Below are 25,773 nucleotides of genomic sequence, written 5' to 3'. Positions count from 1 at the left end.
GTGTTTACTCCCTCGGCATGCAGAGGCTAGCAAAACTCAACTGGGTTGGTTCCAATCTTGATCTATTTGTTTTGTGATCCTTGCCGGCGGGGCCACAATCCGTCGCTCCTTATCGCTCCCCGGCACTACCCAAGTTGGTGGATTTATCGCGTTCTCGAAATTATATTTCAAGGTATAATAATGCATCAAATTTCGAGGATGTATGGCCAAATATAAATCCAGAATTAAATATAGAATGGAAGCGCCCGCTAGATATATCGAGCTGCAAACGCGAACCGACGCGGCATTACTCAACTGTAAGCCGGAACAATCCCCCAATTTATCCTAGGCTTGGAAGGTAGCGGATCTCATTGGGATTTGATGAAACTGTGCGCGTTTGCTAATCTGGCGGTTAACAAGCTTTGCAAAATAGATGCAGCAAAAACTTGGCCTGCAAGCCGATCAAAGACGATCCGGAGGGAACCCTTAAACGAAACCCTTTTTCCGACCAGCGGAAAGGACGTTCACCCCGTGAAGGGTCATCAGCGACCCCAAAGTCAAAAACATCTTGCAACTCTAATTTTAATTTGTTGTTGTAATAGTGTCTAGTGTTATTTTGCCGTTTAGAGGTGTTCAAAAGCGTCTTAAAGTCCCACCCTCGTCAGTTTCCGTTTCCTGTCTCGTCTTTTCGCGTCTGAATCTGATCGAGAAGCTCCGAAAATGAAAAAGTTGTATAAGTCTCCCGATGGATCTTGGAGTTGTGCAGTTTCCTATTTATTGAGTTTGAAGAGAGAGATAAGAGACGGATACGATGTGTATGCGGGTCGCGTAAGTGGAAGGGGTGCGACAGCATGGCGGCGAACGTCACATTGCTCATTCTTTGCGCACTCAGCACATTTTAAAATGTATCAACCCCCTATAAAATTACAATAAGATATGTCCGCATGCCTTGTTTATGAACAAACAAAAGGTTCGTCGCAAAAAAAGCGATTCGACCCGTGGATATTAGAACCCTTTGTTGGATTGAGGAATGAGGTGATAATGTATTGTAAGGGGGATAAAGTGTCTTGAGGATGGAGGAGTCGCATGTCCGGCACGCATTTACCACCAAATGGGCGGGATTCACCTGGCGCTCTAATTGAATTTCGGACAGGAAGATTCGAGCTTTTGTGCCAAAACTAGGCAATTTATTGATAATGTGAGAAATTTTTTCTTGCAATTGTGTTCATTTTGTTAATGCAGGTGGTGCGTGCATCAATGCCGTAAATGAATTTATAACAGAGTAACTCTTCATATTTCTCAATTAATTGAATTACAATATGCATTAAGCACGTGTTATTACGCTTTTAATAAGCCATCCGTTACGCAAATATCAATTTGTTGTTGAAATTAATTTTGAAAATTACACTCTGATATCAGATTTACAAGACAACAAATTTTCATAAGTCATCTCGGGAACAGGTTGCGGATTTTCAATACATATTCATTATTCGAGTTGGTTTTATGAATTGACCTTGCCTCTCTGTGGTCCGCCTTCATCTCGACTGCTGCTCTCAATATGGCGGAGTATAATTAACGTAACTAATACTGCAGCAAAGAGATTAATATGCAATAATTTACTGCTGGCGCTGCTGAGTGGGTAACGCAGAAAACTGAACTGGCTTTGTCTGCAGTTCTCCGCACGCCGCCAAGCGGCAACATGATTAACTGACTTCATTTGGAACACAAATTCCACCAAATGCAAATTTAATAAGTCTACTTGGCTTTTTGCTACAAGAGGAGGGCTACTGGAGCTGCCTAAAAGGGGAACACAAGAATACCAATTATGTGACAAAGTGCAGCATTTTTTAATATCCGGGAACAAAAACATTTAGAATTCAAGATTCAGGAAAAATTTCTCATCTTTTGGTTCTAAATATCAGTCAGCAGTCACACTTTAGTCTAACCTTATTATAATTAAAAAAGTATTATAGAATGAGCTAGATACTCGTATGTTAATGGACCCATTATACACGGTTTGGCGATTTTTGATTTTTGAAAAGTTTTTGGGAGGTTAGTTTTCCATATTTTCCAAGTAGATTTTACAGATACGAGAAATATAAATGGATATCAAAGTCAACTCCACATTCAGTGATGTTTATTAAAAACGGTCAAAAAGGGACATATTTCGGCGAAACTTTTGCCATCATTTAGCCAAAAATTAAGAGCTTTATTTAATATATTTTGAGCACAATAGAAATTCACATTATTCCTGTGGAAAACTAGTTAAAAGAATAAGGTGAATAAAGCTCATCTCTCCCGTAAAAATTAACAAAACGCATTATATTTGTATTAAAAAATTGTATACTAACAAATTAATATTATTTCAGCAATAAATTCAAAAGAAATGATTACCTACTGAGCGTTTACTTACGCATTTATACTTGGTTATTATAACTGGTTGTTGACCGCTATAGGCTCCCAACTCTTGATTGCTAAGCTTTCAAATGACTCGGTTAACCCGCGTGGGAATTCAGTGTGAAATCGCATTTAATATCGGCAACTTTTTCCTCTTATTTTGATGCAAATTTGAAAAAGTATAAGCATATAAAAAATAAAAAAAACATTTAATTTTTATTGCAGATTAAAATTTGTCAATGAATAGGTTACCTACAATGTACAAAAAAACCAATTTACTTTATTAGGCGTATTTAGGGTCCACAGGAGTTCTACCACTTTTTGTTTAGTAATTCGTATTTTCGTTAATTTTTTATATACAATTATTCTAAATAAAATCTTTTTTTTTAATTTACATATAAAAGTTAATAATACATCAATTTTGCATGGTTACCGGTAACCATCATTACCTATTCTAAATGTACATAATTTACTTTTTAGAGTGTGGCCACCTAGGGGTTGAAATATTCACACTGAACAGACCCAATAGTCGAACAGACTTACCTTATGTCGGTATTGTAAAATTTTTTTGAACACATATTGCTATACTGTCATCAGTTTTTAAATTCCAAATCAGAAAGATATTTTATTTGAATGCCAAAAAAAATTTTACTTCTTTTTTTGTTTATGAGAAGATCAAATCTCTACAACTTCAAACCGTTGCGACTTTTGAAAATTTATTACAAATCTCGGCATATTCTTGCTGAAAAAATGCAAACGGCGACTGCTCTTCTCAAGCGTAAATAATGTATTCAATTTATGATTTACAGTCGCTTGTCTTTCCCCATATATAAAATTTTAGATTTACAATCCTGCTTCCTCTCATCGTTTAAAAAAAATGTTAATTTATTCTTAATTTTATAATCTGTCCATTCCTTTCGGGTCAATCGATCGTTATGCAATTTCTTGAGCTTCGGTGGTAGCAAATTACAACCCGCCGTAATAAATCAAGTAATCGCGTCTCTGAAATTTTCTATGCACCGAAGAACTCGTATAAATTATCTCAAAATAATCAAACAATAATTCAAGCGTTTCACAAGCACATTTTTTCCACCGAAGCTCCATCTTTATTTTTAGAGCGTGGCATAAATCAGGCTTAACCGAATCGACAATTTCACATTCACGAAATCTTGCCCCTTAGTAAAGAGCCTGAACCAACAAAACTCCCTTCCATTACCCTATTTACTTTGGCGAATTTATGGAGGGTTTATCTCATACGGAATCAATTAAAAAGTGGAGATTTTCTAAAAGGATATAGTTGGTGGTTATATCTTCATTCCGAAGTTGGAAGGAGGGAAAGATATTTATTTAGATTAAGGTGACGGTCTGTGGGAGTCGGACTGACTTCGGATAATTATTAATTTATGGCCAGGACTGGAAATTATTTTGTAATGGAAGAAGGTACAAATTGTACGGGAATTAGAACGCAATTTTTTGATAGGGTTTTTGTTGTCATAAATCAAGATTTAGAATGTGCTGTGTTTGCTGACTTTGATTTATTTTCGTAGAATTCTACTTGAATAAATTATAATATTTAATAAATAACAATCTGTCGTGTTCATCAAGAACGCTTATTCATTGAATTATGGAAAGGTTTGAGGTATTGTTTCAAATGAAATATCCAAGTGTTGAACAGAAGAGCCATAAGTTGTGCGGGTAGAGCATGTATAACATGGCGATATCTTCATATAACGCGGTTGGACAGCTCTCGTATTTCTTGTATCAGTACTAAGAAACACCCTGCTGCTTTGCAGAGTTATATATTGCGGTCAACGATTGTACCTTGTAGTAGTACCAGCTAGGCGCCCTATCTTTCCATCTATTTATTTTCTCCCAGACCATCTCTATTCATAAATAACCAACATCCTGTTGAATTTTTACATCCACTCCCAATCATATCAACAGGCAATAAAAATTACAATCATTAGCGAAACCCGAACCGACAAATCCATATCTCAACCGAATCCGCGATTAGCATGAAAACCGCATAAACAAAAAACTTCTAAAATGTGAATATTCCGATGCCAACCGGAAGACATATTAGATGATAAAGTGCTCACTGAATGGATACATCCCCAGCGCCTTGGCAATGTTTACGTAATTTATAACATTATTTTCCAGACGAGACTCAATACTTTTAATTGAAATATACTCCAGAAAAGAAATGATTTGTGTCCGGCCTAAACTAGAATAAAAAAGATGGAACACAAATTTAGATAATGCATATTTCACAGACACATAAATCAAAAGATGTGCCTCGAATAGCAATTTCGCATAAAGGAGCGGCCTCTTATGCGCGATCGGAACCGCAAAAACGAAATACTTTCAACAATTCCGAATTATTTCAATAGAGGAAGACATAAACTTGCAAAAATTGGACATCTCCAAAAGCCAGGCAAAAATAGTCGTTCAAGGAGACGGAAAAAATAAAAATGTAAACCAGCCCATTTGTCAAAGATTTTTGAGAATGAGCGAAAATTATTTTTAGATTTTTTAAATTCATAGACAAGCGTAATGATAATTAAAGCAATAAGTCACGTTGCAAATTAACAATGAATCGAAGCGAAGCAGAATAAGTGAGTGCATCAAGTCTTTGAAAAATTAATAAATCCGCTGTAAATAAAGGTGGCTTTCAGCAAACATGCCAAACCCAGTAATAAATGTAACAAATTATAAAAGTCAATTTATCTGACTGCAAAAGAGTCTGCAAACTTCGAACATAATTTTTATAGCAATATCCTGCCCACTGATTTATACGAACTATCAATTCAAAGAGAGTACTCAGCAAATTTCATTCATCCATAAATTCCGCTGTAACCCAAAACTGCTTTTATGTTTGTATAGAAAAGTAGATATTGCAATTGCATCACGAATGAGCGATTGACTCGTCAAGTCGTCTAATAAATTTCCAACTCGACTATCAGATAAAAGTGACAGAATAGTTTCTAAAACTTAAAAAGGTACTCAATTGCGTCCAACCAACCGGGAAATGAGACGACCACAGATAAAGAACGGTATGGGAGAAGGGGGTGAACTTTTAAACCGGGCCGCTATAAATTGCTGAATACAGATGGCAATGCTGTCGCAAAGAGGCAGCGGCATCTGCAGATAAAGTTGTTTTAGCTGCAATACGACATTTTAATTCTGACATTTGTTTACTTGGGTGAAAAAACAGCGATCGGTGATAAGACTCGAGTTTTTTCAAAGATTTCAAAAGATAAGTGTAATTTAATAATGAATTATTGGTCTAAGACGGGATTACGACGCACGAGTAAATTTAAAGATTTGTCAATTAAATAACTATTTATTGGTCTGACGAGTGTTACGAGCTAATCCTTCAAAGCGGCCGGAATTAAAAACTCGACAAGATAAATATGTACAATTAGAATTGTGGCTCTTGAGGGAATCGAAGAAGCGGTCCCAAACTCCCTACTCAATCAGTTGTGGCATGCCGTGTATCGAAACAAAGAAATTGTACTTGAAAAGTATTCCAGCAAACTAGAGCGATAGGCTTCATATCGGTCCGCTTTTAGACTGTGATATTTCTCCGGCGACAACTCTCGCACAGTCACAATCTAACCTCCGCTAGAAGTTTGGTCACGGCAAATGCTTTTATAGCTATCAAGGGTAATATAAAGAAAATGAAAAACACTATATGTAGTATTGTCTCAGTAAGGTGATACTGACAACTGCGACTTGACGTCGACGGGAAACACTCCAGGTTTTTCCCTGTTCCTGCTCGCCCTATCCCGATACATTACGCCTCCTTAAAGCCAAGGTGTCTGCTTTAAAATGCTAATCTTCACAAATGGGGTGCGCGTTATTTTGAATTATGGTTTTGTTTTACATTTTTATTGCACCCGCATTTATAATAACGTTTTTCAATTTGTGGTGATATCTTCCAGCTTTTCGCCGGCCCGGACGCCGGAACGCTCATTATCAAGCCGGAATTCTGCGCCGCAATCAACACCTTTTCTTAATTACGAGCCGCGACAGCCACCCCTTTAACCGAATTTCGCAAAAATATAAACGGCCCACCAAATAGTCTTTCGCTCTGTGGGAATGATCTAGAGTTCTAGACAATTGGATTGGTTTCAGGAATCGCATTTAATGTTAAACTGTTTGTCCGAGTCGAGGATTTATAATCTTGTGCGATAAACATGTCGAGATCGAACAATTGGAGATTTGGTAATTAAGCGCAGATGTGTGAATAATTGTGCTCTTCTTTGTAATTTAATTAAAGCCACGTATTTCCCGGTGAAAAAGTGCGAGCAAACGTCTAGGTTGAGTTATGCCCCTACACAACACGTGACCAAGGAGGGGGTTGATCAATAAAACATCTCCCCTACGTCACCCACCCCCACATCCACAGAAAGAAAATCGTTACTGAAGAATCTAATAAATGCGTGTGTAAAAATTCTCCGAGCATCGATTACATTTCGTGGCCACGGTGTAGATGTAGAGGAATGTAGGCACAAGGTGGCCTAAAAATACATCAAAAATTCTTTCATGAGCCGTGAAGCATAGCAACTGACAGTGCTATGAATATGTAACAATGTAACAAGGATCCGGTTTTTGGTACAAAAAGACCAAGACCTTCACCTCGAACGGGTTGTGACACTGGACCTCCTGTGATACGAACATTTGTTTATATCTCGGCTTGCTTAGGTTCGGACACTATTAAAAAACTGTTAAGTCATTTGCAGAAACTCAGTTCTTCGCATATTCCCAAGAAGGATAAATATTGCGCTTAGCGGGACGCCGATGGTGTCAGATGTGCTATCTGCAAACACATCTGCTCGAAACCATAATACAATGGATGATATTTTTGATAAATGCCCATCCTACCTGGACACGCACCCCTGAGGCTCGAAAAATGGTAGCCGACAACGCAACAGCGAGCCAAACAAATTCCTTTCATTCTCTAGATATTATTTTATTAATTTATTTCAGTAAGTTTGATTGGTCCCTCCTGTTTAGTGACAAATTGGCAAGCTATTGCTTGCTTATCCCACCCTTGAGACAAAGCCACCCCTTCTTGTCACAAAAGATGCTTCATCTTGTCGGCCATCTTGAACCACTCCCACGTACAAAACAAGCAAGGAAAAATGTATTAGAGTGACCAAAGATAAATCAAAATTGGGCAAGAAAATGAATTGTGGCCAATCAGTCTAAATGGTCACTTCCAGGCGATAAAGATTAAAAAGTGGCCATAAAGCGTCCCCAGCTTGTCAGGACATTGTAAAAGGTGAAAAATCGGTAATAAAATATTGACTGGGCGTCGGCAAAGACGGAACCGGTCGTAAAATCGGCTAACAAAGACATTAATGTAAATGAAGTAATAAAATCGGAGGTACATCTGTTTGTATAAAAGTGCCGAAAATTTTATAGCGTTTTAATTGTTGGTTGATGAATAGCTGCAGGTCGATAAGATAAAGCATCAATGAGCAATCTAATGTACCACTTAAAAACCCATTAAAGAACACTCAAAAGTGACAAGCCATAAACCTCCAGAATGAAGAAGTAACATGTAATAAAAGCCTAACACACTTCTCGGTAGTTAAACTGATTTTTATGACCTGTAAACGTGGTCGTAAAGTCGTAATGTCCCTCGTATTACGGTTGCATGTTTACATGTTTTACTACATCAGTTAGTTGAATCAACAAATACTCGGCTTTTATTGCTCGTTATTCATATTTAGTTTATTTGTGAATGATCGTCAAGACACTTAAATTAACATAATTACCGAAACACTTCATCAGGAACATTTCCGAAACACGTTGATAAATAAATAAAAAAGTGGCCATATTTATTCGCAAGCGTAACATCATTGCCAATCCCCTCTGGTAGATTTTGGAGGCACTTGTTAGAGATTTGTAATAAAACGGCCGATAGAAGAGAAGGAAAACGACCGTTTAGGGTCGTCTGTCCCTTAAGGGTTTGAATCTGAACTTATGGGAGCAAATTCAATCCGAACTGTAAAGTAGGTGCCGTACAGACACGCCCACTTTGAATACATCAACAAAAAAAATTAATTAAGCAATTGGAATTCGGTACAAGTCACTCCCAAACAAATTTCACACGACTAATTACTTATTTCAAGCAGCACCTGTCAATTATATTTAATTATAAAAATTAACTTTTAAATTACATTGTGACAAACATTCCTGAATTAAAATAAATAAATAATTTAGTTTAAAAAATATAAATCAAAAACGAAATTATTTGAAATTATTATACAAAATGTGCGTAAATGAAACACAATCAAGTCGTAAAATATCGGCTTTCAATATCGCAACGTGCCTTGGCCGCAGCGCTGCCACCTATCCCCTAGTAGCCGAACTATACACCATAAACAGCTTAACGACTTGTCTAGCCTGCCTCAGAACCAATTTACGAATGGTTACTATAAACTGCCTACGCACTTTAACAGGCCTCATTCTTTTCCTCTTTCTTATCTTTTTTACTAACAATTTCTACTACGACCGTACATAATACTAAAATCTTATCTTTTCCACCCTAAAATTAAAGATTTTTTTGTGGAGATCGCAATTAAACAAATTATTACGTCATTTGTACCAGTACAAGTTAATGTAAATTACGCGAGATGGCTCCACATGCCTACAATAAATGTGAGTAATTTGTTGGAAAATTGTAGGAGTTTAAATGCTCCGCCCACCTTGCTTATGATTCGTTCATTAATTGTTTAATGGATGCTTGAATACATACTTTGAAGTACATTAAATTTTGCATTAGAGAAATTAAATAGAATTTAGTCATTCGATAAAATTAATCCATCTTTGAAGTTATGAAATATGCCTTTTTTGCAAAGAATTTGGTAAAAACGAACTATGGTATAGATGTTCTTGTGAACATTGGATTCATACAAGCTGTTTAGGAGCTGGTCGTCCACATGGATATATTTGTGATTATTGCAAATAAAATTTAAAATGTTAAATTGTTATCGCAAAGTAAAATTATTTTTTAAAACGAAATATAATCTTCTCTTGAGTTATTTATTAATATAGTTTAGTTTTTTACTTTTTTGGTGTGCAATTTTAAAGTATATAGTTTTAAAGTATATAGTTTAAAGTATAATAGTTAACTTGTTTCAATTTATCGCCATTGCACTTATACTTGAGCGGCATTACCCTACTCAGTTGGGCAATTCGCGCTTTGTGCGTTATTGTAAAATCTTTTTTTACATGTTTTTTTTTACATGACTTTAATTTTAAGGATTTTTTACATAGAGTGGTTTCTTTACATTTCAGGCAACCAATTGGCGAAAATAGAACCATTTACATTAGTTTCCCCTTTCATTCTAGGTACGTAAAAGTTCAACAATGCTACTAATTTCGAACTGTCTATGTGACTTTGTTTACAAAATAAAACTACATTAAATTTCCTACGTGTTTGTAGCCTCACTTGGTTAAATTTGTGTAGTAACATTTCATATGAGTAACCTTCTTATTCAGGGTAGCTACTGAATTTGATATAATGCAATTATACGCAAATGGGGTGGTCATAATTTACGTGTAATAAATGAAAATATCAATTTGAAATGTTTCACAAAAAAAGAACTCAAATTAATTAAATCAAAGTTAGCTATAATAGATTTATTGATAACAAATAATTAAAGTTCTCTCGATTTTGAACTAAATCAGCCGGTCCGATTAAAAACAGACACTTATACCTTAGTGATAATATTACTAATCTAGTTCAAAATTTCTTCAAAAATTGAATTCGTTTATTATAATTCCCCAACATTAACGTTTTAAAGTAGTAGATACATCGTCAATAGCAACATATCTTATTATGAATCTATAAAATACGCTGATGCATATTTTTTTATGTCAATTTTAACATTATTTTGACAGATATAATAATTATATTATATAATAAAAAAATTTCTTATTCAATATTAGTCTTAGAAAAAATCTTGAGACAACACGAGTTTTATAGTTTTAAAATCTCAGCCTATTAATCGCTTCTTACGGTCGCTCAAATTTAAACTACGACCTGGATTTTTAAACTGTCTATAAAGCTCTAGTTGTGTTAATAACTATAAGTTACTGCTACACAAAATTTAAAAATTTTTAATTGCTTGCAAAAACAACTATTGGATATTTCAGCAGTTTCATTTTTGTGTGTAGGTACTTTTTCTCTAGTGTTTTAATTCTGTTATGACAATCTAAAACTTTCCAAATTAAAAAAAAAATTAACCTGATGATTTGGTTTTGTAATTGTTACGTAATTATGTAACGATTAAATAACATTTTATTGTCCTTTTATTCAGTTATCATTGAGTAAAATCTTGTTTTTGTTATTTTTATGAATTTATTTCCTAAAAAATCGTAATAATGGCATCGATGTTATCATCGTTGTTAGTTATTAGATTTGAAATGGTCTCTCTCTTAATTACAATTCTAGCGGTCTTTCGTAATGAATGCTCTAAGTTAGCTTTTCTATAGTGTAAGAAATGCAATTAAATTGATCAATTATGAAACATCAGAGGGGTGTAGTCTATATCCCCGAACGGAACGCTTGCCAGAATGCAACCGGGGCGCCATCTCTCACGCCAAGTAATTACGCAAGGGGATTTTCTCCACTCGAAGATTAAACACTAAAATTCCGTACATAAATTCAGAGGCATTACAAATAGCCGAATGGAAACACAATTATCTTAATTTTCTTTTGCTGGCGATTCTTAGGGGCTGATAATTTTTCAACTATTTACAACCCTTATTTTTGAACAGTTAAAGACATACCGCAAAGTTGCGGTTTCTTGCGCCATTCGCACGTTCCGATAGTAAACCGCAAAGCCGCGTGTTTGAATAGTCAGTTTTAAGCTTGATAGTGAAATAACGAGGTGTTAAGAACTTACCTTGTTTTAAGAGTTATGCTGATCCGCCAACAGCACCGAAGTAATCCACTAATTCGGGTCCACTTGTGCGGCGACGGCTGCAGCTGCCGCCGCCGCTTTTTGAGCCTGTGCTTGTTTTTCTTGCTCGTTGAGTTCTTTGATCGCTTGGATCTCTTTCTTGAGTTTCATGCGACGATTTTGAAACCAGATTTTTATCTGTCGTTCGGTAAGACACAGTGCGTGAGCCATTTCGATCCGCCGCCGCCGTGTCAGGTAATGGTTTGTGTGGAACTCTTTTTCCAGTTCGAGCGTCTGGTACCGGGTGTAAGTCTGACGGCCTCGCCTTCGAAGACCATTCGCACCTAAAAACGCCAAAATTGTAACAACGGACTAATACTAATACCTACTAATACTAAGTAACCCAAAATTTCTATGTAGGTACATACCTAGTAGTAACTAAAAAATTTAAAAAAATATTCTACAAAAAAATATGTTTATTAAAAGTAATAGACTTTGTTTATAAGACCCTTTTAATAAGTTAAAATTGCTTTTATTCAGTTGTTTTATATCTATATAATATACATATCTATACGGGGTGCGCCAGAACTCGCGCCCCAGAGAAAATTTTCAAGTAAAGTAAGATACCAGGAACATGAAAAAAATGTATAAAAACTTCTATCCGTCAAAAAATTTTTACACATATTTTTTGACATTTGATATTTTTTTTATTTCTATTTAGTGTTACTGATGATCTTGTATATGTTTTTTTACAATTATTTAGTAAAGGGACAAAAATTTTGACAATAAAAGCCACAAATAACATTGAACAGAGTTACAATTTAGGATACAGCTTCCTTGTTTCCTCTTTTAATAGCCTATAGCAAAAAAACTTGGAAAATAATTTTTTCAACAGAAATAAATAGAGTCAAAGTGCAAACTTTAAACCCTCATAACTTTTTTTATAGATATTTTTTTTAACATTTTTTCCATGTTCCTGGTATCTTACCTTATATGGCATTTTTCTCTGTGGCGCGAGTTCTGGCGCACCCTGTATAGTTATTTCAATGTATTTAAAATAAAGAAGAAAATAAAATATTACGTGTTATTTGCCTGAGTAAAATCAAAAAAGAGTTGAGAGATTAATTTATAATTTTAAGTCTAAAAATTTATACATACCTACTTAGAAAACAAGTTATTACCTAATGTCAAAAAACGTATTCAATAGGTAATCAACAATTTAAAAAACCATACTACCTATATCTACACTGAGCAGCAAAATTATGGAATAATCTTAATATAATTAAAATATTTTTTTTGCAAAAATGCTCGAACAGGTCAATATTCTTTTTAAATAAATTCCTACACAATTCTCTTCTCGACTTGATTAAAAATTTTACACCCCTTTGTTTTTTAAGCAATGAAGTCATCATTAACATTTTTTTAAATAGAAACGCCTGCCTTATTTTTTTACCCAGATAAATCTTGTAATTGTCAAAATAACAACACCAAATGTTACATAACAAAGTTTTCGAAAAAAAATTATTCAAAAACTGAAAAACGTAAGTTTTAATCTCAACAAACCAAAAAGTGTAAAATTTTAAATCAAGTTGAAAATTGTTTATTTTTTTAAACAAAATTGACCTGGTTGAGCATTTTTACCAAAACAAAATATTTTCAGTTTTAATAAGATTATTCCTTAATTTTGCCGCTCACTGTAGGTAAGTATACATATGAAAAAGGCTCGGATTATATGCACGAAAAATGCGTAAAATATTATAATATATAATATAATATATAATATTTTCACAAAAATATGCACAAAATATTAAGAAATATGCTCGAATATATGCCAAATATGCATCGATATGCAAAACTTTTAATAAAAAATCAAAGTTGGAATAAATTTTTATCCTCGAGTACACTAAAGTTTATATTTTCATCATCTTGAACCGCACACGATGAACGAAAGAGAATAAATAAATTGGTTTTGCCTCAGACAAGCCATTTTAATAACCTGCTAATTAAGCCTTTCTAAGAAAGTATGAAACCAGACTATTTATTAAACTATTTATTTTTTTAAAAACTATTTGTTGAATTAAATGTTTTATCAAGAATAAAATTTTTCAAATTTTTTGTTTTTGTTTTTGAGTTCTACAAAAATTTAATTTTTTTAAATGGTAAGCCACTAAAAAAAATGTTTTGTATATTCTCCCAAAAACATCTGTGTTCGAGACTGCATTTTATTAATTTTAAAAAAAAATACAAAAATTACAATTTTGACACAAAAAATAGCATAACTCAAAGCAAAAAAAATTTAGTTTTGAAAATACGATCAGATTTTTTATATTACTTTATTTTATATTAATTATTATTTTCCAGAGGCAAATAATTAAAAAAAAACCGTTTGGTTCTAAACTTTATATTCACCCTGTATAAAATGAATTTAAAAAGGAAACACTCAGCAGGATACTAATTCCTTGAGTCCCGCTTACGAATTACTGGTTGTTTTCTTTTTAACATATTTTGTAATCGGATCATTTTTCTTAAACTGGCCAATTTTTAACTTGAACTGAAATTTTTAATCGGAAATTTGTGATTTAAAGAAAATATGCACAAATATGCATTATTTCCTAAAATATGCACGAAGTTGCCAAAATATGCATTTTTTAATTGACTTATTTTTATCAAAAAACATTAGGTATGCATAGAAAACTTACAATTTTGTTGATATACCCCTTAATAACAAATATGCATTTTGCATATAATCCGAGCCTTACATATAAATGTAACAGCTAAATATGCATTCATAAAATTTTCAATGGTTATCTATACCAAGTGAATAAAAAGTATGGAACTAAACGTTGCTTGAACCATTTATTTTTTTAAAAAACTAAGTGATAAATAATAAAGTATCTATATAAAAATGTGATGTTTTAACAAGAATAAAATTTTTCTTTTGTTTTTGAGTTCTACAATTTTTTTTATTTTTTTTAATGGCAACCCATTATATAACAATCATTTTTCTCATAAAACTTATGATCTAAGGATTATAACTATCTACTTTATATTTATTTATTTAAAATAATTTTTTAACATAAATTCCAGTTTTAACAAAAAAAAATCGCATAACTCAAAACAAAATTTCTTTCTCAAAATACGATCACATTTTTTATATTACTTTAATTTATTTTTATCATTATTTTCTGGAGGCAAGTGATTTAAAAAAAAACCGCTTAGTTCCATACTTTATATTCACCCTGTATGTATCCTATTTGTTCAAATTATGGAAAAAATGCTTTAAAAAAACTCCGTTTTTCTTGCCCCCAGAAACTATTTTTTAAATTTCTTCAAAGTTCAACGCTTCATTGCGATTCAATCTGATCAGTCCCTAGCCTCAATTTCATGTTAAAATCTACATAAAACAACCGATAATCGTCGATAATAACATTAATAACCCTTTCTTAAAACTGCGATTACTATCTCAAACTATGCAGCGTTTTTGAGTTCAAAAAACCACCGAAAAACATAAGATGAAGTTCAATTTTAGTCGTTGAAACTATGTTAGCGTTTTAAAAATTAGACTTACCGCATCTCCACGTAAAATCAGGTTTAGTTAGCCATCAATTACCCGGAATGGCGTGCCTGCACGATACTGCATCCAACTCCGACTGAAAGGCTTCCCAGAGCCGGGTGTCCACCATTGGCGTACTGGTAGACACCCTGCTGTTGTTAAAAACCTTCAAGGACACGACGGGGATAAATCATCCCGTGCCAGGATAAGTCAAAAAGCTCGCGGTGATTAATCAGGCCGAGTCGGAGACGCGACTTGTTTATGGGTGTATTTATCTGGATAAACGAACGGCCGTTCCTCGTATATTAATAAGAATGGTATTAATTTATCGGGAGCTTTTGCATAGAATCGGCGATGTTTACGACCGGATCGATAATTGCGTGCGAGGAAGCTGATTGAGATATTTCCCTAGACGAAGCAGAGGCTACTTGAGTACGTTTTATTGCCCTGGCGAGGCATATTTCGTTAATAGCATGAGTTAACGCATTAAAAGTCGTTTAGTAATCTTCGTGCATCGAGATATGTAAAACGAGAACATGCCGAGAAGGTAATGAAGACGATATCGACGGGTGCTCGCCTGGTCCATCAATATCTAGCAAAGGAGATATCATCGACATCGCAAATATCGCTCAGATACTAGCAGAAAACTGACCCGAGAAATTATTTTTTTTTCAAATTAGAAAAGCAGAAAATGAGCCATTAACTTAATTGGATAATAAGATGCACGTGACCGCAGACGAGACCGCAAAATGCCTTAATGCTATTGGTTTAGGTTAAGGGATGGTTAGTGTAAGCCAATTAGTGAGAAATACCTGCGCAAATATTTAAAAGAGAAACGCCATTTGTAAAATGTCTGGCTTATCTGATCAGAGAAAACATTTGTCTCGCCCTCCAAGAAAAACAAAAAATCCACATAAATAAATTCTTTAAAATATTTGATAATAAAAATTACGAGGTTATTACAAATAATTCTTACATCCAATGAAATTTTGCGTTTACACTGCAATTGCATTTTCTTACTTGAAAGTGACCCGTTTACTTATGTGATTCTAAAGGTTTATAAAAACTTAAATTTTGATACAAATCGGAAGAATAGCTAAACTGGAAGAAAACATATATTATTGTATCTTATTATGCCAACGAAGATTTATGAATAGTGAGTTCCAAATTGGGCCAAAAGAATGAATATCTTGCAAAATATTCCAATTAAAATGTCTAATGGACCCAACAAATTGACAGACGGAACACTTTTCTTTGATTTCTATTGTACTCCAATGTTAGAATCATTTATAATAATTCTTCCTTTTTCGTTCTCGAAATTATTTTCTTTTACTATTTTTTATTAATATTTTCGCAAAACAACTTCAATCATCATTTTTAAACAAATTCGAAAATTATAAAGATTGGTGCATATACTCGTACTCGTAATACATACCTACACAAACGAAGAAAACGTATAATAATCGTTTAAATCGACTTTTAAAACTGAGAGGTTGCCCAAGGGGGTACCGAAAGTATCACCACTCATATGTAGTTAGAAACATTTTTTAATAAAACGGCAAAACTGCTACTGTATGCCAAAATTTTGCTACAGAATGAGTAAAATTCCGTGTGCCACTCGAAAGCCCATTGCAAAAAGCATAGCTTAAAGGGTAGGTATGTCAGTCAGATATAAACAAAAATGACCCTATAAATCCAGCTTATTATAAGAGCTTTTAAGTACAAACACAACATGATTCTAATTTTCTTTAAAGTTGGTCCAGTCTCAGAAATCAATTTAACGAACTATAGCAAAATTTTATTTCCTAATATTTTTCAATAGGTAAACAAAATATACTTAAAAAATATCTTTTAACAATCTCCGTTCTTAAAACTTTTGTGAATCAAAATGTTCCTTTTTGCAGTTTTAAGTACACATCTTTAGCTTTCTTAGAAAGTGTGAAAAAAAATATGCAAAATCTGAAGTAAAGTAAAAACCTTTATATTTCTATTTTTTGTTTCATTTTCCATAGAAAATTAAAAATTTTAAATAATCCAATGAACTAAATGCAAAAATAAAACTCCATTACTACTGATAGATGCAATAAATCATTTCAAACTATAATTATATCATGTAATAACTTGTTTGTTCGAAATTATTCTTTAATCGGTGAGTATATCAAAAATAATTTGAAATTAAAATTAAATATTCATTCATTAAAAAACTAAAAAGAACAAAATTGTTGAAGAAGCTTTGAAAAAGAAAGTATGTAATTATTGTTTTTGAACGATTATTATCCTCTTGATTAATTCTTAAGCAATATCAAATTATGTATTTACATGTTTCTAATAACCTAATAGAATATCATCGAGCTGATTAACCTATTTTGAAAACAAGAAAATCAGGTTTTAGTTTGTTATAAATAAAAATGTGGAAGGTTTAATTAACGTAAGAATTCTTGTTTGGGGGTAGGTAAATATTCCTTCCGGTTCAGTAGATTATTCATAGCAATAAAAATTTCTGCGTCATTTAATGATGTCTCTACGGCCATTTGTAATATTTGAGTCCGAGTCGATCTTCTGCGTCATTGTTTTTGTTGGCATCCAATTCATCGGAACTTTTAACCGAAGCAGTAAATTTCGGCTTAGCCCTCGAGTAAACTTTTTGCTCCCGAAAAGTTATATAATCCCGATATTCCGGAACTTATTTAACCTCATCTGTTTATTCGCTTATTCGGCAGATGCCGTCCATCTTTTGGTAGAGCAGAGCGCAGCTCGCTGTTGGATTTATGCTCTCGGTTTAATTGGGAGCCGCCACTCTTTCCAACGGCCCTCGCAATTCGTCCCGGAAAATAAACCTGCATACAGTCGCAAAAATACGACGACAAATCATTCGGACGGATCCTCTACCCTTCCTTCTTCTTATTCGCCATGCAACAGTAAGTGGAAGTAATATTACTTCCACGACATGCCTAAGTTATTTACAGCACGGTAAATTTGGGGTGCGCGTTTGTGTTAAATTGGATAACGGGCCTACGCACCCCTATATAATGCCCCGTATGGTCGGAAAAATGACGCGGGGGCATACGCCCAAGATACCGATGCGAATCTTCCACCCCTCCAATAATATAATCGAAAAATCAATTTCTAGAAAAATTGATATAGAACATATTCAGAGTTTTTTTTTTTAAATTCACAAAATGGTTTGTTTCTGTGGTGTGTGAAAAAGTGATTTGTGTGCAATTTCGGTTTCACTAGTTTTGTAGTTGAATAGTTTCCCCTCGAATTTGTCTCTAGAGTAACGTCTTGGTTGCAGTTGGTTCAACATTTGTGTCTTAGGGTTACATAACGCATTTCTATAGTTTGTGGTCTCCGGAGACCTCCTCCCTGTTTTAATTGGAAAAACCTCAATGGTGAGATAAAAATAAAAAAGTTGTAATCTTGATATAGCCGAAGAGGGAGAAGTAAAAGTACAGCGTTGTAAAAACAAAAGTTCGCGTGCGTCCGTCTGTTTCTCGTTATATCTCTAATTAGTAGAGCAGAAGCATTAAATTGTTCGGTTTTTGTGGCAATGCATCCAACTAATTAGTTTAATAAAGCGAATTCTGTCTCGCATCGAATCGAAATTTGGGTTTTGAGCTTAGCATCACTTGGATCTCGTTAAGTGTTGGAGGTTCAGTGTGAATTATGTTGCGGTACGTCGGGTGTCACTATCGTAAATACATAGCTACAACATGTGTGCTCAACATTCATCCCCCATCCATCTGTAGATCAGTCTGTCCTAAATTAGACATATTTCAACGCGATAATTTACGCAAGACTTTTATGGTTGTAAAACAACACGCGTAAATCATGTATTTGCCATCGGCACTAGACCATCTGGGCGCTGGGCATTTTGCGGCCTATCACGAGGGCGCCCCGTCATTGAGTTATTGACCATCTATTGCTTCCGTCCGGTCACGCCCTCATAAACGCGTGGCGGTTAATTGCGGCGCAAACACCACGATTTTTTAACCCCAAATAAATCACCTAGACAATTCCGAGTACTTTTCCGAGTACAATGCCTACGTTCTGATATCAGATACATGCTTTAAATATATCGGGAAGAAACACTCATTCGTCTCTGTCAGGGGGTAAAGCGGCGGAGCCCAAAGACGCGACAGGGTGAATTATGGGCTCGAGCTCTTGGGATGGTTGGGGTGAAGGTGCGTTCGGGGTGGGTGTTGGGATGGCAACGGAAACAGAAGCGTATTATGGCTGCCAGGTCAGCATGGCCCGTCAGGGACTTGAACGCGGAGAGAACCTTATGGATTCTGACGGCTTTCTGATGAACTCGGAAACGAAATTTCAAAGAAATGGCGACAACTTGCCCAACCCCAAAACATTACAATCGCTTGAACGGTTATTTTATTGGCAATCATAGCCAATTCTTTGTCAATAATTAAGGATTTACATTTTTTACTTTCTATTGGAAAAAATTATACAATCACTTTTATTCTTATTTGTTTAATTTTTATAATTTATTGCAAAATCAAAAAAAGCTAAAATTAGGTGTGTAATTTCATAATTTCATAATTAAATTTTAATGAATTAAATATTTTCAAGATTTAAGACTTATAATAGTAGCAGAACCTTAATAGTAGCTTAAAGCTACTTACAAGAGTTTAATAGGTTAAGTTCCTTCAGACCTCACAAAGCAGATTTCTTTTGTTGACCCCATCACCCATAAATCATTTTTGTTAGCTGGTCCCTTTGTACCATAGATTTATTATCATCCGAATAACAAGCTATAAATTATTCACAATTGTTGATCACGAATTAAAAAGTAGGTACCTACTATTTGATAGTTATATAGATTGATAGAATTTGGAAAACACAAAGAATTAATCATAGTGGTACAAAGTTCGCCAATTAAAATGTTGCAAGGTACAAACAGCGGTATCTTAAAGGATGAGAATTTAATTTAATTTGCACAATCGTGATGATCTGATGATAAATTTTACAGTTCTGCTTACGATGAGTAAATAAAATGATCGTCAGACGTAGTTTCATGAAGATTATTCCAGTTAGAAAACATTAGGTGAAGAATATTCAATTTTAAGATAAAAGTTTCCTATAAACATATATCGAAAAATTTCATATAAGGGAGCTACATCCCCTGAAAGGAGTGCATCTTTGAATGGATTTTTTCCAATATTTCAGAAACCATCGGGGATAAAATTACAAAATTTGGTACAACTGATAACCTTTATACACCTAATTGAATTCAAAGATAAAATGTCGAAATTTTTACTCAGAGGCGTCCTAAACTGGGGGGGTTTAGAGTAAAAAGTACTCCAACTATTTTGGCGGTTGGTTCCTGCCACTTTCAGCCACAAAATTCTAAATTTCATAGTTTTTCACAAAAAAGAGGTCTCTTGCGTTTTTTCGATACAACTTACGGTTTTTGAGTAAAATTAGTTTACAATTTGTCTGACAGACCATAAAGAGGATAAAAATTAAAAATTAAATTTGTTTCACCGTTTAAGACACCCGTGATTAAAAATTACGACAACTTATCTTTGAATTCGTTCAGGTGTTTAAAAGTAATCAGCTGTAGCAACTTTTGTAATTTTATCTATTCTGCAATACCTAGTGGGAAAACCCCATTAAAAACGCATCTCTTTCAGGGGGTCTAGTTCGCTTACGTAACATTTTTTGATACATGTTCATAGAAAACTTTTGTCTTAAAATTGAATATTCTATCACCTGTACACCTCATTTACGAATCTAATAAATTAATAATAGTAGGGTAGGTAGGTCAAGCGGTTCCTCTATTTGGACATAATTCTACAGGTACTTTTTTTAACTGTAGGTATAGTTGAATTTCCTCTCTTGCCTGTACAGTTTTTTCTTTAAAAATGTATAATAGGAGCCCATTCTCCTTTTATGTTGTTGTAGGCAATTGGGCTTTGTGCTGAAGAAAGTTGTAGAAAGTTTGTCGGCGGGTGGTATGCAATAATTCCCAATTTTAATTTTTAAAGCAATGTAAATTTGCTTTATAAATTAGTTGCTTGTATGTTTGGTTGAAATTGAGGTCTAAACGTGTCTGAAGAAGTGGTTGTTATGATGGCTCCTTCCTAATTTCGCGAAAGATGTTGGTTGGCTTAAGTTCAAGACATGTTTACAGCCCCGGGACTTAGGTAAACTTGTAAAGTTATGCGCAACACGTAAATACCGCGCTAGTAAACTACCATTTGGCTTTCATTATGGCTCCCCCCCTACCCCTATTAAATCTTTGTTTTAATTGCGGCTATTAATTATGATCACAGTTTATCTTGTGCGAGTGTTGGTTGCGTATGAATTAGTTTTCAGGAGCGAACTAATTAGAAGAAAGTCGATGTATCACCGGGGGGTTCTAGACTCGCCTCAAAATGGCTGGCGTTCTGACATGGGAGCTGCCCGCTGTTCCAACAAGAACGCTGATTTATTACACCACTCATTTCTCGGACTTCACCCCACGGTTTTACATACACCCACTTGGAGGCGCTCTCACGCCCGAACAACGAACCTCCTTTAAGATTTTCTACATGTGTCGCCTTTTTGTTACCAGCCGAAGTCACTTATTATGATGGATCGGCTTCGGCGGCCCTCTAAACGACTGTTTATGCTCATTAATGGCCCTTCTAACCGACACCAACCGGAATCTATAAATCTAGCGATAATGGAAATGGACGATCCGATCACCCGATCGCATAGAAATGATTCAAAAAATCCGTAAATTGCGTAAGCGAATTTGTCGAGTCCTCACAATCCAGTTCTCCCGAGACAAATAATGCCCCGCCTTTGAGTCTCTCGATCGGGGTTGAAATATCTCCTGGAATGTCTCCCTATCGTGATACTTTTACAAATAATATTCTTTTTAAATGTTGTTTTCAATAAATCAATAAAACCGAGATGTAAAGATACCCTGCACCAGTATTTCTTCTTTTCAGGCATTTCTGAATTTATTAGCATTGTTTGTGCTTTATCTCTGTGTTTGATCGGTCTTGGTCGGTATCGGTTTTCAAATTAAAATAAAGCTCGACTCGTGGAAATTTCTTGCGACGTTTCTTACCCCCGAACAAAATCAATTATATCAAAGCTAATAAAGTGAGATTGACTGGGACATGGCGGTCGGTTAATTGGCGAGTAATTTTATTTATTGCCAACCACTTCGCAAACTAACCCCAGAATTGGCAGTTTATATGGGGGACAGTAAAGTTTGCGGACCCGACAACGAATAGACTGCCGCCGTGATGTAAACACAATTACCGAATCAATGTGACTGCAGGGATGCACAATAATTCTGTATTGGGAGTGAATTGCTCATGTTTACAAGAGACTAACTACAACTAAATGGGACGAACGTTTGCGCCAATATATGTATAAACCACCAGATAATGAGATACTGCGATAATTAACCCAAATGGTTATTACACCCAAAACTAAATTGTGCAAAAATAGCCTATTTATTAAATCACAAGTCAAAAATTTGTGTTAGACCACGTCATAGAAACATTAAATTAGTTAAAAAACATTATCTAAAAAATAACAACAAATTACTATAATGCTAGATTTTGCTAAAAAAAAAATCATCACTAATCAAAAATATGTACTGAGTTACTTGGCTGGATATGGAGTAGTACGAGTATTATTGATTCCAAAACGTTTTATTTTTGCAAGCTTCTATAGGTGTTTTGGTTGGGATGCATGTAGGTGGCGAGTGTATGGTATAATTTGATTGTCTGTGTTAAAATTCGCCGTCTAAATAATGATGTAAAATGCATAATGCATCATTGCAATAAATAATGAGTGGAAGGTGGATAAAAATTGAGACTTACAGTTGGAGAAACGCCGCACGAAATCTCTTTGTTCTCGGCTGCAAACAATGGAATGTAAAACAAGCTGAAACCAAGTTTACATGTAATTTTAATCAAAGACCAGTGCAGTAGCCTCAAGTTCAATATTGTAATTGGGTATTATAGCAAAAGGTGCGATTTTGCACACAATTTGCACACACTATATAGATGTTCATAAAACTCACGAGCGCTTTGCATACGGCCGCTGTTTTGCAACTTCACACCCACCTCTTTGAGGATTTACGACCACAAACGTTTTTATTGTTTATAACAACTTCACCAGAGAAACGACCGAACAAGAATTCAAAATAAACGCAACCAACTGTACCGATTTTAGGCAACCATTACTACTCCCGTGATAATTAAACACACAGACGCGTCCATTGAATCGGTCATAAAGCCAACAAAAGAATTATTCTTTCGGACTCTATGATATATATGGTTGCTAAAAAGTATAAAACGGTTATAAGAAATGTAGTTCCAGACCTCCCAAGACGAGATCACTTGGTCCGACCAACCAGCTCAGTGAAAAGATTGGTTGGTAATCATGCGGCCATCAACTTTTCGCCACAGACTATAATGGAGATGTTTCAGAGGCTTTTTCATATTATTCATGAAAATTAAGAAATCCAAAATGCCCGATTCCATGTTATTATTCAAATTTTTCCTCAAGTGTTTCATAAAACCCTAATCAATTTTTTTCAAAAAAGCTGATTCATATCAAGATAAAACAAGAATTGTAACTAACATCAACACCTTGAAAGAAATAAATTTCACGCTAATCTTCGTATAAAAGATGTGCATCTTATTCAAATGAGAACATCTCGTGTTACGTTTATTACAACTGTTAACTACTCTCCTCTCCATAAGAAAATTAATAACTCGTTTTGTATGTGATTTTATTGATCTGGCGAGTAAATATGAATGTAATAAGCTTTTAAATGGTCCAATATTTCAGTTTTATAGTCGATTTGAAACCCCCCTATTTACAATAAGTGCAAATAAAAAATATCATTGACGTCCATTAGCGCCCCCATTACGAAGGGTAAACTCGTTTCAAACACTCTCATGCTTACCTGTCATCAATCTCCCACTAATATAAAATGCAACCGTTCCCGCCCTTAAACTAATTAAACTAAACTTTTTTGCAAAAAGCGTCGCGACGCAATTCCCTATGCGTCTGCGGCCATGCATCACATCGGCTGCTGCCATTGCCCGCCAAATGACTTTTACAATTGCAATATAACTTATCTCCCGAATAATCTACCCCTGAATAATGGAAAAGAACATTCAAAGATGTTCAGAGGGTGGCGGCTTTTTACACACACCTATGAGAACATCATTTGCATTAAAATAAATGTGTGCATAGCTTCCGGACGAAGTTTTAAGCTCGCCAGATTTTCAGAGTTTTGGAAATGAGACAAACTCGGATTTCAGTTGGAGAGTCGGCGAGGCAAGTAAATAGCCAGGATCTGCATCACAAATGGTGGTTTGCAGATGATTTCGTGCAATGGAAAAGTCAGAAAATACTTTCTGCAGTCAAACTAACTTGTGATTAATTATTGCCTTATTAAAAATACAATACATTAATTAGGCAAAGCTGTTTAAATCAAAAGTTACAACGTTATAAATAAAAAAAATTAAATTAATCATTCATTTTTTTGTAGTCAAAAAAAATGTTTTTAAATTAAATTGTGATTAATGTTTTCATCAAATCGGCAGACAAATCGTTTAAAGAAATTTGACTTATCTAAATCTGTTGAAACTTTAATTACCTTTTTCATGTGTTTTACTTAAATTTAGCTTCTTGAAAATATTTTATTGGTCTGATAAGAACTAGTTTAGAGTCTAGACCAGCTCACACAAATAATGGTGTAAAAATTAAATCAAAATTCCAGTTTTAAAAATTTGTTATTATTAGTAATTTAGTTCCTCAAACCCAAAAATGCAATAAAATTTTGTTTATTAAGGATGTAGTCTCTTAATAAATGCGATTTCATTGCAAATTTTGCCCCTCTACGTACCTTCCTTCAAAACAATTTTGGCCCAAACTTACCGAAAGTCATAGAATCTGAAAAAAAATCACGTTTGGAATGCGTCGTAATTTTCAAATAGAAAAGAAGGAAAAAATTAAAGCAAAACGTCATTGCAACATGTAACAAACCGTAATTCCCATAAAAAGTTGCCACATCCATTTCCCACAAGCTTGTTAAGTATATATGAAACAAGTATGCAATTAGACGAGGTGATGAAAAGAAAGAATCCGTTAAATCCTTAGAATGTCCATCTCGAGCGAATTCAAGGAAAATCTCCGAGCGATTAATTACAATATAATTTCCAGTAGCTTAATTGCGCACTTTGCAACCCAACCTATAATTATAGACAATGAAAGGCGGAGCGATCACCACGTGACTAACTGCTAAGCCATCGAGACTCAACGTTGACAATATCTCATAATAACAACGGTTTCTGGACTCTAATGAACCAACCGGCCGCTCCGAATGGCTTCTTTATCCTTCAGGGAAGATCCCGCGTGATTGATCGTCTCTATTTCTATTCATTTAATATGAAATAGGAAAACATACGGCCCACACAAAGTGATATATGCGTTCCAAAATGAAAGCCAAGTTACAACATACAAAATTAAAAAATAATGTAGGTACCTACATAATTTATAAACCAACAGATTATGATGAATATTAAATATTTTTACAAAGTAAATTAACCTTTTCAACGTAAGTAACAGTAGTCACTTTTGTATAACTTTATATAACTTGTATAACTTTGTATAACTTTTTATAACAACTTACTTATTTAGTAACGATTGTAAGCACAAGGTAAAATTATGGAATCATTAAGCATTTTTTTCAATTATTTGCCTTCAGAAAATAATAATTAATCAAAATTAAAGCGCTATAAAAATATGATTAGTGTTTTGAGAAAAAAACTTTTTTTATCAAAACGTCAACTTATGTAAAAAAAAAATCGATAAAAACTGAATATAAATAGTTGTTGTAATGCTTAGATCAAAGCCTTTTTCAAAAAAAGATTTTATAGTGGACTA

General features: G+C 34.3%; 1 protein-coding gene across 2 annotated transcripts in view; it reads right to left on the bottom strand.

Annotated features, from left to right (window-relative positions):
• LOC123006930 (homeotic protein ultrabithorax-like) overlaps window positions 1-25,773 on the bottom strand; it is an 88,635-nt gene that overhangs the window by 11,670 nt on the left and 51,192 nt on the right. The window contains exons 2-3 of one of the 2 annotated variants that reach the window (XM_044401868.1): window positions 24,766-24,780; window positions 11,301-11,641 (exon numbers count right to left, since the gene is read on the bottom strand). In XM_044401868.1, coding sequence (XP_044257803.1) covers window positions 11,349-11,641; window positions 24,766-24,780 — 308 coding nt within the window. In that variant the 3' untranslated portion in view covers window positions 11,301-11,348. The remainder of the gene's footprint in view (window positions 1-11,300; window positions 11,642-24,765; window positions 24,781-25,773) is intronic. The other variant, XM_044401869.1, reaches the window with a different exon arrangement.

The sequence above is a fragment of the Tribolium madens genome, unplaced genomic scaffold (genome assembly GCF_015345945.1).
Source record: "Tribolium madens isolate multiple individuals breed KSU strain unplaced genomic scaffold, Tmad_KSU_1.1 Scaffold_3;HRSCAF=73;Tcas5.2_LG2, whole genome shotgun sequence".
Lineage (NCBI taxonomy): Eukaryota > Metazoa > Arthropoda > Insecta > Coleoptera > Tenebrionidae > Tribolium > Tribolium madens.
Note: the sequence above shows the minus strand (reverse complement) of the source record. Positions and strands in the feature narration are given on the sequence as shown.